This window comes from Brassica napus, chromosome C4, assembly GCF_020379485.1.
Source record: "Brassica napus cultivar Da-Ae chromosome C4, Da-Ae, whole genome shotgun sequence".
In the NCBI taxonomy this organism is placed as follows: Eukaryota; Viridiplantae; Streptophyta; class Magnoliopsida; order Brassicales; family Brassicaceae; genus Brassica; species Brassica napus.
The window spans coordinates 44,213,910-44,229,721 of NC_063447.1; the positions used below are offsets into that span (position 1 = coordinate 44,213,910).

General features: G+C 34.5%; 2 protein-coding genes across 3 annotated transcripts; one reads left to right on the forward strand and one right to left on the reverse strand.

The window, feature by feature from the left end:
* Positions 1-7,326: 7,326 nt before the first annotated feature.
* Positions 7,327-10,920, reverse strand: LOC106351839 (polygalacturonase QRT2-like). The gene is made up of 9 exons (XM_013791567.3): positions 10,671-10,920; positions 10,434-10,571; positions 9,726-9,899; positions 9,608-9,628; positions 9,318-9,525; positions 8,369-8,450; positions 8,149-8,257; positions 7,940-8,053; positions 7,327-7,728 (listed from the first exon to the last, which is right to left on the reverse strand). The coding sequence occupies exons 1-9, from the start codon at positions 10,818-10,820 to the stop codon at positions 7,459-7,461; spliced, it is 1,266 nt and encodes a 421-aa protein (XP_013647021.2). The 5' UTR covers positions 10,821-10,920; the 3' UTR covers positions 7,327-7,458.
* Positions 10,921-11,380: 460 nt separating this feature from the next.
* On the forward strand, positions 11,381-15,154 carry LOC106347830 (uncharacterized protein YtfP-like). 2 transcript variants are annotated; one of them, XM_048754804.1, is made up of 16 exons: positions 11,381-11,736; positions 11,828-12,294; positions 12,384-12,443; positions 12,827-12,940; positions 13,006-13,093; positions 13,180-13,325; positions 13,397-13,498; positions 13,577-13,648; positions 13,742-13,841; positions 13,934-14,016; positions 14,099-14,176; positions 14,269-14,367; positions 14,454-14,504; positions 14,597-14,653; positions 14,766-14,807; positions 14,893-15,154. In XM_048754804.1, the coding sequence occupies exons 2-16, from the start codon at positions 12,052-12,054 to the stop codon at positions 14,983-14,985; spliced, it is 1,428 nt and encodes a 475-aa protein (XP_048610761.1). In that variant the 5' UTR covers positions 11,381-11,736; positions 11,828-12,051; the 3' UTR covers positions 14,986-15,154. The 2 variants fall into 2 exon arrangements, with proteins under 2 accessions (XP_048610761.1, XP_048610762.1); XM_048754805.1 differs by having other exon boundaries at positions 11,629-11,749.
* The last annotated feature ends 658 nt before the right edge of the window (positions 15,155-15,812 follow it).

Sequence of the window (15,812 nt, forward strand, 5' to 3'; positions counted from 1 at the left end):
TATGTATTGACAACTGCATGATCTACTGGAGAGCGGATGAGACACGGAATGTATGCAAATTTTGTGGGAAACCTCGTTATCAGGAGACGAGGGGAAGAGTTCCGATCCCATTCAAAAGAATGTGGTATTTGCCTTTGACGGAAAGATTGAAGAGGTTGTATCAGTGTGAGCGCACAGCAAAAGCAATGAGATGGCATGCAGAGCATTCCACAAATGGTGAGATTAGACATCCTTCAGATGCAAAGGCTTGGAAACATTTCCAGTCAACATATCCAGAATTTGCGGAAGAGAGAAGAAATGTTTATCTTGGATTATCTACTGATGGTTTCAGCCCATTTGGAAAGCATGGAAGGCAGTATTCTCTATGGCCAGTTATTGTGACACCGTACAACTTACGGCCGAGCTTGTGCATGCGACGAGAGTTTTTGTTTCTCTCAATTCTAGTCCCCGGGCCAGATCATCCTAAAAGATCACTAGATGTGTTTCTTCAACCACTAATATATGAGTTGCAACAACTATGGGCGCATGGTTTTGAGACATACGATGTTTCGCGCAAAGAAAACTTTCAGATGCGGGCAGTACTTATGTGGACAATAAGTGACTTTCCAGCATATGGTATGTTATCTGGATGGACAACACATGGGAAGCTATCATGTCCATATTGTCAAGATGACACAGATGCTTTCCAACTAAAGAACGGAAGGAAAACGTGTTGGTTTGACTGTCACAGACGATTTCTACCACCTGATCATCCATACCGCAGGAGTAAGACTTCGTTTACGAAGAACAAGCAGGTGTTTGATGGTCCACCTGAGGAAGTTAGTGGGAAAGATTTGTTGAAGCAGTTTAGGTATTTTGATGCAGAAAGGACGCCAGATGTAGGTGGACATGAAAACATTCGAGTCAATGCGGTTGGAGAGCTACATAACTGGCACAAAAAGAGTATTTTCTGGGATCTACCATATTGGGAGAGTCATCTATTGCGGCATAATTTAGATGTCATGCATATTGAGAAGAACTTCTTCGATAATCTGATGAACACAGTCCTTAACATCCAAGGTAAAACGAAGGATAATTTGAAGTCAAGGTTGGATTTAGTCGATATTTGTGATCGTTCTGAACTTCACGTTGATGAGAACGGTACGGCCCCTTTTCCCATTTATCGGCTAGATGGTGCTAGAAAAGAAGAGTTCTTTGATTGGATTACAGAGAAAGTGAAATTTCCTGACGGATATGCATCAAATTTGGGGAACTGCGTTGATAGAAGCGAAGGAAAGTTTACTGGCTTGAAGAGTCATGATTGTCATGTAATTATGCAGCGCCTCCTTCCGTTTGCCTTTTCAGCATTATTGCCACGTAATGTTCATGAAGCAATTGCAGGGATTAGTGTTTTTTTCCGTGACTTATGCAGCAGAGTATTGACTGAAGAGGGTATTAATAATTTGAAGACAAACGCACCAGTCAGCATGTGCAACCTTGAGAAGATATTTCCTCCATCATTCTTTGATGTAATGGAACATCTTGCTATTCATCTCGCAAGAGAATTGGAACTTGGTGGTCCTGTGCAGTACAGATGGATGTATATTTTTGAGCGTTATATGCATCATCTGAAGAAGATGGTCAAAAATCAAAGCAGGGTGGAAGGATCTATAGTGGCACAGGTGATCAATGAAGAAACTGCAATCTTTGCTGAAAATTATTTTCCACCAGAAGTGCAAACAAAACACCGAAGACCTGCTCGGCATGATGATAGAGGGGAGAGAGCAACATATCATGTTACTGTCCCAAGCATGTTCAAGGAAATAGGACGACTTAGTGGAAAATTCACGAAGCGGAGACTTACGGACACTGAGAACGCTCATTTGCAAACATATTTGCTCACCAACTGTGAAGATGTTCTACAATATGAGAGGTAAAAATATTTATTCATTTATTGTTAGATTAATATTCAATAAATTTATTTCATATTGATAATATTTTTGTATATAGTGTATATATGGCGGAGTTGCGTATGACTCACAGGCATGCAACAGAAGATGAGCTTCGACAACTTAGAGATAACGGATTTGCTGCGTGGCTTCGTAGTTATGTGAGTCATATATCCTATTACCCTATGCAAATGATTAGTTTAAATTTAATATATATAAACTAATTAATTTTGCAATCATATATGTTTTTTTTTATAGGTGAATGATGGTTTGGCCAGAGGTCTTGTGTTCGATGATTGGGTACGCGAATTTGTGCAGGGACCAAACTATGTGGTCAAATCATATCCTAAATTTTGTACGCGAGGATATGCATTCACAAGGAAAGGTCATTCTAAGACAACATATGATGCTGGTGTTTCATCTTCTTCTGGTGACGATGTCTACTACGGCAACATAAAAGAAATATTGGAAATCCAATTTCCTGGAATGGTTGGATTGCGTTGTGTAGTATTCTATTGTGATTGGTATGACACCACCCCAGATAGAGGAGTGAAGATTGATGCGTTTGGTGTTACATCAGTTCATTCGCGGCGGAAACTTCAATATTATGATCCCTTCATTCTTGGTTCGCAAGCTGATCAGGTATGTCAATATATTCATAATTTTTTACCAATATAATTAATTAATGTTATATATTGAACTAATACTTTGTATAATTGATATGTATAGGTGTGCTACATCAGTTACCCTCGGGTGACGTACAGAGACGATCCATGGGTTACTGTAACGCAAATCAACCCAAGAGGACGAGTGGATGGAACTTCTGATGATGATGAACCATTGCAACCAGAGTCTACCAGCAACGCCCAGGCAGTTGAAGATTTGGAAAATGTTCAACTCGTTGAGAATTTGACTGTGTTTGGACATGATGCTGTCGTACATTCAGAGCCGGAAGCCGAGGTTGGGGAGTTTGATGAAGATTCAGAAGATTCTGATTTTTTTTTTTTTTTTTTTTTTTTTAATGGTCCGTCGGAAATCCCTCGCAATATACCGACGACATAGCGACGACAACGGGTTTCATTGAAAATTGGAAAGGTCGTCGGTATTTCGTCGGAAAATACCGACGACATGTTTTTCTATAAAGTTTCAATCATAAAAATCTATAAATTTAGATGCCAAAACTATGAAAATAACACATAATAAGTGTTTAGTATAGTATTAGATCGCAACCGTTCAAATATAACAACTCATTAAAATATTTATGTATGCATATCATTGTTTTCATAACATCTCATCTTAACATTATGTACTTATACAATCATATTTATATAAGCTTACACTACAAAAAATATTGTTGTGTAAAATCGTGTTATAAAACATTTTTATTGTTAAATCTTTATGCAAATACTATATATATTATCAAAGGTTTGGATTTTGCATTTAGAAACTTGAAAAGAACACCCTAAACACTAAGTCGTCGGAATTCCGTCGGAAAATACCGACGGAATGTGTCCGTCGGAAAATACTGACGGACACGTTCCGTCGGAATTTCAATTAGCCCGGGAGAACCAAACCGCTTGAAAATTTTCGCGAATCGGCATTTGGTATATTTTAAATATACCGACGGAATACCGACGAACCCGTGTCCGTCGGAATCCACGGAAATAAAAATCCTTCTCCTTTCTTCTTCGTTATCTCCGCGGCCTCTCTCTCTCTCAAAACTCTCCGGCGATTTCGGCGATTTCGGCGACTCTCCGGCGATTCCGGCCTCTCTTCACCGGCGAATCCTCTCCTCACCCTCCTATCTCTTCCCCAAACCCCAAATCATGTAAGAATCATCCCAAACCTTTTTTTTTTCAATTGTTTAGGGTTTTGGAAGTTGATCTCGGATTTTAGGTTGTTTGATTGAACATTTTAGGATTGAATGGATAGTTTAGGATATATAAGTTAGGATTGTTGTTTTAGTTTTTTTTGGAACATTTTTTGATTTTTAAAAACGTTTTTTGATTTTTTAAAACGTTTTTTTTTTTTTTTTAAAAACGTTTTTTGATTTTTAAAAACGTTTTTTGATTTTTAAAAACGTTTTTTGATTTTTAAAAACGTTTTTTTGAAAAAAATATAAATATTTAACACCATTTTTCTTCATTTATAAATTTTAACAACATTTTTCTATATTTATAAATTTTTTATAATTTTGTATACATATATATATATGTAAATCATGTATAGTAAAAATTTTAAAATTTTAAAATTTTTTATATTTTTTTTAAGTTTCCACTAATAAATATTTAACAACATTTTTTTTTTAAAATATAAATATTTAACAACATTTTTCTTCATTTATAAATTTTTAACAACATTTTTCTATATTTATAAATTTTTTATAATTTTGTATACATATATATATATATATATATAAAAGGTTTAATAGTTTTTTTTAAAACGTTTATAAAACCTTTTGTAAATATATAAATGAAAATATGTTTGATGGGTTAATTTTTTTTTTTAGGGCCGAGGATGAAGCCCGCCCCGCAGCCCGTCTTCGACGTAGTTCGGTGAGCGGTTCCCGTGCATCGGTATCGTCTCATGACTCGGTTCCCGCATATATTCCCGCTCCAGCTCCCTCTGCCCCTCACGCTGCCCCTCACGCTGCTGCTCAACAGGATCCGGGGGTCATGCCGGTTCATCTATTGGTTCAACAACCAGGTCGAGAGCATCTCCCGTTTCTCCAACTCAACCCACGACGAGGCCATAGCACTTGGTTAGTATTTTTTTTTATTTGTACCGTTATATTTTTTGCTTTAATTAACTTGCTAACTTGTATTTTTTTTTAAAGGTTCACCAAGTCGAAAAATGGCATTAGCCGGAGCATCAACCAGATGATGTACTCCATGCTCCGTTTTGGATATCCAAAGTGGAGTGTGATCCCTTCCGACGAACGAGAGTTGTGGTTTCGTCAGTTTGCGGTATAGTAACCCTTCATTTTTTTAAGTTTTTACATTTTTTTACATATATTTACTTATTAAATTGTGTTTGTTTTGTAGCAAGAGTTCAACTGGCACTCCGATCTTACGGAAACAGTCCGTAAGAAATTCAACGAAAAGGCCATGGACTCTTACACAAAGCAGATAAACGCGTGGAAGACAGTTTGGCAGAAGAACAAGAAGCCACGGTTCATCAACGGGGGGGTGTGGGAGCAGTTGATAGCTCATTGGGAGAGGGAAGACACTGCAGAGACGTCTTCTAGGAACTCCAGGAACCGGAAGAGCGATCGTGGCGGGAAAGGTATGTATGTGCACAACCTCGGCGCTTGCTCCATGTCTACTAAGGAGGATGAACTTGTAAGTTTTTTATTATTATTTATCTTTATATTTTTTAAATAAATATTTTATATATTTTTTGGCTAATAATGGCGGTTTTTTTAGATCGAAGCAAATGACGGTAATCCCGTTGATCGTCTCCAACTCATTAAGGTGGCTCACACTAACAAGACGACGGGTCAAATTCAGGACCCCGTGATCAGAGGTGTAGTTGATTTGGTGGAAGCTGAGATAGTTTCTCAATCTCAGCCTCTCTCTGATGACGGCGACTCCACGGGAGCTTCAACCAACCTGTCTCTATTGCAAATAAATGAGATGGTTGAAAAGGTAATTTTTTTTATTAATATATTTTTTTTATAATGTCGATTACTTACTTGTCCATATTTACTTACTTTAAATATTTTTGTAGGCGGTTCCTAAAAGGAAAGGAGGCCGTTTAGTTGGGTTGGCCCGTCGTGCTTCTTCGTATCCGGCATCTTCTTCGCAAGCTCCGTATGCCGATCCCATGATTCTCGAGGAGCTACATGACAAAGATGAACGGATTGGGGCATTGGAGGAGCAGAACACCACTATCCTTTCGGAGAATGCCACTATCCGTTCGGAGAATGCCACTATCCTTGCTGAGTTGGCATCCCAGAAGAAGTTCAACACCGAGATTATGCAGAAGCTAGATCGTTTGATGTCTTCGAGTTCTTCTTAGTTTATTTCGGCTTTATAAAACTTTCGGAATGTTTTTTTTTTCTATTTCGGTTTGTATGAATTTTAAACTTTATGAATGTTTTTTTCCTATTTCGGTTTTTATGAATTTAAATTTTATAATATTATTAGTTTTAAATTTCCAATTTTTTAAATTTATTAATATCAAAAATATATAAAAATGCAAAATTAATTTGTAAAAAAAAAAGGGTATATACCGACGGACAACGGTCGTCGGAATATACCGACGGACATATATCCGTCGGAATTTACCGACAAACTCATTTCCGTCGGAATATACCGACGAACGTGGTTCGTCGGTATATTACGACGACCGATGTCCGTCGGTAAATTCCGACGCCTACAGTTCGTCGGAATAAACCGAGGAACCACGTTCGTCGGAATTGTAGTTTTCCGATGAACTCTGGTCTCGTGTAGCCGCATCGTAATATCGTCGGAAGTTCGTCAGAATGACGTTTCTTGGTATTCGTCAGAAAGTCGTCGGAATTTCTGACGAAATTCCGACGAATTTTTTTTTTCCGACGAAACGATACCGACGGACGGGTTCGTCGGAAATTCGTCGGAATAGACCGATTCCGACGAATTACCGACGATTTCGGCCATCAGAATCCCCCTGTTTTCTTGTAGTGTTCGTTCCTTTTTTTAGAGAGTTAAAGAACAAAATTATTCCTTGTTAAATTTGATAATGAACAACCATTCCTATTTATTTCTGCTATTTTATTCCCGTATATTCTTTTTTTTATTCATTCCTTTTGTTTCTCGAATCGTAACCAGTCAGATTGTGTTATTAATTTGAAAATTCTGTTTATATATGTTAATCAAATCAACATGTGATTATGTTCTGAAAGAGATGTTTCTTTACTTTCTATATATTGCATAAAACTACTACACCAACTTGTTCATCAAGTCTTTTGTCTTCTAAGAGACTGAGTATTTGTTGAAAAGCCTCATGTGGTATATGAACACAACTAACTCTCTTCATCCTTTTCTTACCTTCTTTCTACTTCCCCACAAGTTTCTTCTTCCTAGGTATCCATTCTATAATCTGAGGAAGAACATGCTGGAGCCCCTAAGCCGGTTTTAACATACACGAGAAGCACATCATCAGTGTCGAGATCAAACATGAACTTTAATGAGCTTCGACACGGTCAGGATCAGCTGTTGGTTGATCGATCTTGTTAAGTTGTTAATCAGGGGTACTTTAGCGAGTTAGCTTCGAATGCTAGGTAAAAGTTGGTCGCCGTTTGTGCTTGGACACCGTTTAAAGATCTTGAGATCTCAAACCTAATGTTAACATAACTACTTGTTGATTTAGATTTTGAGATGAGTATTAATCATAGGATCAAGGGTACTGATCAAGGTAACTCAAAATAACTTTTTAATTATTTCTTAAGCATATCAAAATAAGAAAAAAAATACGAATACTGGTGGTTCTCTTCCTAACTAATTCATCAAAAGCATAAAATAAACTAAAAAGAAGTGTGCTAGACAAATCAATGTCTTTCGGAATCTAAACAAGCTAGCTTAGGCTTTATCGCACCATTAGACTCTCCTCTAACATTGATGCATTCAGCAGGAGGATGTGACGATCGTTTGTGATATTTCTTTCCTTTTCCTTCGTCTTGGTCAAGAATGTCTATATCGTTCATGTATATATCTCTGCATGGAACTGATTTGCTGCATAGTAGTTCCACAAACGGTTTCTTCACTGCTGTTCCATGTATGTGCTTGTACATTATATTCTTGATCTCCACAGCATCGGTCTGTGAATATGAATTAATTACCATACAATTTTATTAATTTTGTATATAATCTCCAAACAACAATGAATCATTAACATATGTGTAGTCTCATCATATCCCAGAGTAGAGAACAAACAAAAATGGAAAACATAAAAATATAATATATCTAAATGCAATAAACTAATATATAAAGAAAATTCATTTATATAACAGAAGAAAATAATCTACTTACATGGTTATTGCATTGTGAGTGAGGACAGTAAAACTGATCGATGATGATAGGTCGGGTTACACCATGTAGCTTTATACGTTCAAATAAAATGTTTCGAACTAGTCCTCTTCCTCCCTAAATAATTAAAAAATTTGGATGATAATATGGTCACAAAATAAAATAGTCGGATAAAATATTGCAACTGATATAGTTTCAATCTTTGATTTTACCTGCCATGTCTTGATTCTAACTCCATTATCTGTTTTCCTGAAGATACAGTCTCGAACGATGACGTTTTCCACTGTTTCTTTAGAACCATTTCGACCTAAGCTTCCGATGCTTGTTTGAGCAATATAAAATTTGTTATAATTAGTTATAATCTTTGGATTAATTTTACAATAATTAAAGGTTATAATTGATACATGTAAGGTTATACAGAAGAAAATATACCTTATCCCATGACCCGGACCACACGAGATTCCTGATATATTAACGTACTTTGAACCATCACCAATAGATATACAATCATCACCTAAAAAATACCAAATATAACATGTAACTAAGTTATTAAAGTTAGAGATCATCTTCTCCATTAAAAGAGAAGTACCATTTTTATCTACTACAAAATAATCATACTAGAAGTCTAGGTCATATATTCAAATAATTTTTTTATTGTTTACATCAGTTTATTTAATGTATAACATTTCTAAATAATTATAAGGATAATAATAACAAATCCATTTTAACTATAAATTTAAATTTTGTTTTAGGAATAACAAAATCTGTTGAGAAAAAATCTAACAAAATCTTTTTAAAATTTTAAATTTTCTTTTAATTAATGCACTGATTAATTTCGAAAATAGTAGTATAATATTATTATAAATTAATTTTAATTAAATTTTTATTATAAACAAAATAATGAAATTATATGCTAATTTTATAAATTTTATAAGTATATTCTACATTATATTAAAATAGAAGTAATTAATGAATTACATATTAAAATTATGTTTTTTGTGCAAACATATTAAAATTATGTTGAATTGGTAAGCCAGTATATTTTGAAAAATACTTTCATTAAGATAAATAAATAAAATATCATTCACCGTTTAAAGTGACTAAAATATCATTCACCTTTTAAAATGATTAATATTCATAAATTAAGTAATAATTTTTACAAAAAATAAAAGTTTTAACATATGTTAAATTTTAATATTTAGAACTATATATCATCTATTAAGTTATTTTTAAAATGACAGTGATATATTATCATAAATTATTATATACAAAATAATATAAAATTTTATATCTATAATGGAAATGTTACCTGCACATCCGTGCGGATTAGAATCTAGTTATTTGATAAATAAGATGTCTACAAAGATCAACAATGAATCACCTGTATGAATGTTACTATTGTGTACGAAGACATTCCGACAACGTTGAATGTGAATGCCATCAGTATTAGGGCTATCACCATCGGCGGTTATGGTGAGTTGCTTAACGAAAATCCATTTAGAATCTTCCAATGACATTTGAAAATTTGGACTGTCTTTAACCACAATGTTACTTATATGCACATTACTCGAATGTGATATAACCATACCCTAAGAGAAACAAATCATATAAAATAGTTTGCAACAAACGTATATTTGAGTTTGCAGATTTTATTGAAACATAATTCCATACCCGTGGTCTTCTGTGGCATGCCTATAAATTAAAACAATATAAAATGAGTTTAAATGAAGATAAAATAAAGTTATTAGCTAAAATCAATAGAAAAGCTATAAAATTTAAATGAACTTACTTGTTCATACTTTTTGCAATTTAGCGACCACCATTTGGGTCCTTGGCCATCAATCGTACCAGGACCATCGATATAAAGTCCATTAATATGTGCAAATTCGATCCACTGATGACAGTAATCTTCATTGCATTTCCATTGATATGGAGCATAAGGAGCAGTTAGGTTTCCACTGATCTACAATTAAAAAATGTAGCTACGATGAAAATAATATACTATGTCGTTCAAACTTAGAACTCTATGGTTATGAAAAATGATTTTTTAATTTTAATTAAAAATAAATCAATATGGTTTAAACATCACAAATTTCACTAAGTTACTGTATGTGTTATATATATATCGGAAAAAATATTAGCAAACTATGGCTAAGTGAATTTCCGTTCTAAAAAAAACTATGGTTAAGTAAATTTTCATGAGCCTATTCGTAAGCCTATTAAATATTTAATCAACCCTGGTGCACAACTGGAGACATAATATCTCTTCCTCGCTATGAATCAGGGCCATAGAAGAGAAAGTTTAGAATAGACTAGAGTACGAACGCCGACATCATTTTGAAACATTTTCCTCACAATTAAAGTTAAACATGCCTGTAATAAATATACCCGTTAAATGTTTTCATTGATTTTGTATGTTGTTGATGTAAACTAGGTTTTATAGATCTTAAACACACATACACATTAACACATACACACACATATAAGTATTACATACCGAAAAAACGATTTTCTTGGATTTACAAGGACCATGAAACCCGATTGGCTGAAGAAGAAATGTTCTTCCTTGAGGAATCTCCATGGTTGATTTAGATCCAATGTAATTGCATGTGTCTTCCCATGCATCCATGAATGCCTGAAAAAGCATTATTACAAAGAAAAGTATGTATATATCAATCTAGCTTGTATATTTTCAATATATATGATATAATTTACCAAAAAAAAGAAGACTAACCTTAGTATCGTCGGCATATCCATTTCCTATTGCTCCATAATTAAAAACATTGAAAATTTTACTGTTAACATCAGGAGAAGAATGAGAAGGACCTGTTTGATTATTGTGGAAGAGAGAAAAAAGATATGTTAAGAGCATAAAAAAATCCATTTTCTTCTGTGCGACTAGAACAAGAAAAATGGAAGTATAAGATACTTAAACGTGATTGAGGTTTGTTACAAAATCTTCATGTAAGATCTTGTTTTTTCGTTCATAGATTCTGATCTTATTTGATAATATAAAATTTAGTTTTCCAGATTTTTATGTAACAGCAAAAAGGTATCCAGTTGTTTATTCCAGCATATCACAAATTAAATTTCCTTTTAATTAGTAATTGTAACTATATAAAAAATAAATATATTCCGAAAACCTATTTTTCATTAATCGAAATTAGTTATATTGAAAATTGGTTGTTACAAAAAAAGTGTTGAATACTAGAAAACATAACAATAAAGAATAAGGGGGGCTTATTGCTCAGGATTTGGGAGAATTCAGATAAAAGTTTCGGTGACGCCATCTGTTTTATCTGAAGATCTATACGGGTCACATATCACCATGTCAAATATAAGTTTCTGTGACGCCAAATTACATTTTATCTAATTAAACACAATCAGCATTTTAATTTTTAAATACTAAAGGAAGTAGTTCATTACTTGTCCAAAAAAAAAAAACTAAAGGAATTAAAGAGGAGAACCCATAGTCGAGACGCATAATAACCATAACAAAAAGAATTTGAAACATGTTAATGTTACAGAATGGTTTGAATATGTATCACAGCTACGGAGCTGATATATATCGTAATAATATGTAAAAGACCATATATATAGGTGAAATAGGCGAGGGGAGGAAACGTTAGCCAGACAATTCTAGTGGAAGCTGGGAACCAAAAATCTCAACTTCTTATGGCGAAATCTGATGCACTTCGATCCTGTTAGTTCCGCTTTGTTTTTCTAGCGCCACTCGTCATATTTGGTTAACACTTAACAGACTCCAGTATCAGCAACTGCATTATCAATGGCTTAACCATGTACAGACCACCCGTACGACATGTTTATCTGAAAAAAGGTGTTATATTACAGTTTACACATTTTGTTAACTTTGATATGTTTGAATTTCAGAGTTTTTGTACAAAGGACTTGGACTGAAAATTTTCGGTCTACGGTTGGAATCCGAGGTCGTAGAAACAGAAGCGGGGACCAATCCGAGGTTGAAAATACTTCTATCTTTTGAAAACGCTGTCGTTCTGAAATCTTCATCGTCATTGTTGCAATTGAAGGGGGTTTTACCGGGTAGTTTTACTCATCGCTCGAATCGACAGATAACAATCAAAGTGGAGTTGGTAATGAAGTTGAAATTAGCAAATCCTTTATGGGTTCATGTAAAAGCTTTGTTATGTAGAACAACCACCACGAGGAGGAGGAATCTTTTCACTGCCACTGCCATAAACAGTTTAGGCGAAAAGAAAGATGAGGTTTTGGTAGTTGTTGGTGGTGGAGCAGCTGGAGTTTATGGAGCTATTAGGGCTAAGACTCTCTCACCTGAACTGAGAGTTTTGGTTATCGAGAAAGGGAGGTTTCTTTCCAAGGTTTTAGCTTCTTCTTGTTTCTTCTATTAACTAAACTCAAATGGATAAATTTTTGTTTGGTTCATTCTTTTGTCATTTGCAATCTGTAGGTGAAGATTTCTGGTGGTGGTCGATGCAATGTGACAAATGGGCATTGCACAGATACGATTGTGAGTGTTGTTTCACACAGAAAGTTTCAAACTTTATGATTGAAAACTTCAGAATCATGATGCTTTCTCTTTTGATCATGTGGGGAAGCATATTGTGCTCAACGGTTTTGCTTACGATTTGTATAGAATGATTGGCAGAGAGCATTGCACCGATACTATTGTCTGTATTGTTCACACTTCACAGAGAAAGCCTCAAACAGTTAGCTTTTGGTGCATATCCGTTTAGCTTGATTTGTGTTTCGGTTAACTTACTATTAAATTTGTAAGTAGAGAGATTCCCAGAGGGTTTCATAGACACTATTGTGAGTGTTGTCTTTAATCATGTGCGAAGCATATCTGTTTTTTGTTTGATTTGAACTTATGTTAACTACATTTGTATGTAGAGGTTAGCGGAGAATTATCCACGTGGTAATAAAGAGCTTAAAGGTTCTTTCTTTTACACACATGGACCTGCTGATACCATGTCATGGTTTTCTGAGCGTGGAGTGCCACTAAAGGTTGTGAATCTTAAGAGATTTTTTTTCTTATTCCGCATTTTCGACCTAACTCTAGTATCCAACAGACTGAAGACGATGGAAGAGTATTCCCTGTGAGCGATAACTCATCTTCCGTAGTTGATTGTCTCTTACACGAAGCTACTATTAGAGGAGGTATCATACAAACATCTCTCTTCAAAATATCCATTCTTCTTCTTTATTCCTGCGTTCTCTTTGTCCATTCAAATTTCATGAACCAGTTAGGCTTGAGAGAGGAAAGTCTGTGTTAAGTGCTTCTACTCAACCCGATGGGAAGTTCCTTGTTAAAGTTGGGAAGCGAACTGCTGACGTTTCTGAATCTATCCAAGCTTCGTATCTTCTTATTGCTACTGGAAGTAGCCCACAGGTTTCTTTGAAGTAACATGAATTCTTTTTCCTTAAAGCCATTTTCACAAGACTTGTTTAATTATATTACAGGGTCACTCCTTAGCCACTCAGTTTGGTCATTCCATTGTCGATCCAGTACCGAGTTTATTCACTTTTAAGATCAATGATCCGTTGCTTGCTGAGTTAGCAGGAGTAATTTTCCTCTGTTTCTATACTTTTTAAAATGTATCACGAGCTTCGTATTTGAGATTGTTTCTTTCTCTTGCTCAGATTAGTTTCTCCAAAGTCCAAGCCAAACTGAAACTAGAGCACCCATGCCCGGATATGTCAAAGCTCGTGCAGGTGTGCATCTCTATTTCTCTTTCTATTCCTTTATTTGTTTAGCATTCTTTATCATGAGGATAGGTTCTTCAAATTTACTTGTTTTGTATCAAGGTTGGTCCAATGCTTGTGACACATTGGGGACTTAGTGGACCGGTTATTCTCCGTCTCTCTGCATGGGGTGCACGCCATCTCTTCACTTCAGAGTACAAAGGTTCGGATCTTCCTTCTTCAACGAGAGAAATTTTGTTCTCTGTTCACTCTGTAGTTAAATATATCTTAAAGGTTGAATTGGTTTGGTTGCAGGGCTTCTAATTGTTGACTTCATACCCGATATTAACATTGAAACTGCTAAATCTCTACTCAAACAACACAAGCTGCAGTTCCCAGTTACAACATTTCACAATTTTACTCTCTTTCCTTTTTCTCTTGGTCTTTTATTTTAAAAGTTTTGATCATTGTTTGATGCAGAAGAATAAGGTATCCAATACTTTTCCTCCTCAATTCGGTCTTGTCAATAGATTCTGGAGATACACTCTAGACCGCGAGGTTCTTACCAAACCTTCTTTCGTAGCTTTAACCTATCGTAAAACCTGTTGATCTTATGAAAATGTCCTTGACCAATCTTCTTGATCTACCAGGGTTCTTCAAAAGACACTTTGTGGGCTTCCCTGTCAAATAACTCCTTGAGCTCCATCTCTGATCTTCTTAAGCATTGTACATTTCAAGTCACTGGAAAGGTATACCATCAAATATGAAATTTAGTATCATTATATTACTCAAGATGGTGGTGATGACGCTGTGTTTTGTTATGTTGCTATAAAAGGGTCAATACAAGGATGAGTTTGTGACAGCAGGAGGAGTTCCTTTATCCGAGGTTTGCTTTTTAATAACTTAAACTATTCCTTTGTATTTTTCGTTGCCGTTTTTACTGAACCTGAACTTTACAATGTCCCTTGCTGTTTCAAGATTTCTTTGAAGACAATGGAGAGCAGATTGGTTCCTAATCTTTTCTTTGCAGGAGAGGTAAACGTTGCGTTATTTGCTACAATGTTTATTTAGTCTTTCACATACTATACACATGACATGACCATCGTAGCATATCATATCCTTCCTTTCTTACATTACGTGTCTGCAGGTACTAAATGTAGATGGAGTTACAGGAGGTTTCAATTTTCAGGTTAACATGCAACTAGGACTACTCAGACGCAATCAAAATGTTAACATGTCATAGTAATTCATGCAAGTATTTTTTTTATATGCAGAATGCTTGGTCGGGTGGATATATCGCTGGCACCCACATCGGCAAATTAGCAAGTCACATAAGTTCTACAGAAAGAAAAGTAGTCGGATTATAGTCTTCTTAAGAGAAACATTTTAATATTTGATTTTTCTATTACCTATCTATGTAGGATTGTAATCTTAATCATCATCAATCTCTGTCTCTTTTTCAAAAGAGGTGTCCACAAATAATACCATGGCCTGCAACAAAGAAAATAAATGAGTCAGTATTTATTATGAAAACAAGCTAAACATTATTAAGAAATTACAATTTTTTATATCATGGTTATATAAAAGTAACATTAAATAAAAGTAGTCTAACCAATAAAAAAACATATTATTTTGTAATTGGTCACAAATTTTTAATGACATTAAATTTTATATAGAATATTGAAAAGATCCCTTATTATGAAACAAAATAAAAAAATTTAAACACCACTTGAAGTGATACGGAGAGATTATTTACTTTCAACCATAAAATTGCATCTGTGAATCATAATAGTCTTCTGGTACAAAAAAGATTCATAATAATCTTATTGAAAAGTTGATAACTAGAACAAGAAAAATAAAGAAGGGTTTGCATGCTTGAAACTGAAACGCTGCTATTTGGTTAACTTATTAGTCAAACTGAGACAACCTTGGTATTGTTGAGTACCTATTTGGTTAACATAAAAACTTGAGTTCTTACAACTTCTAATCATAAGCAAGTGTCCTATTTTTGCAGCTCTAGGCATTTGTTTATTTTCAGACCCTTTTTTGTCAATTGAAAACATGATTAACATCTTCCTTTCTATATCCCATTGTGTATTTGATCAATTCTTATAAATATTTATGTTATTGAATTAAATTTTTGTTATTATTCTTAAAAAAATATTTTTAATTCTAGTGTTAGTTGATTTAACAA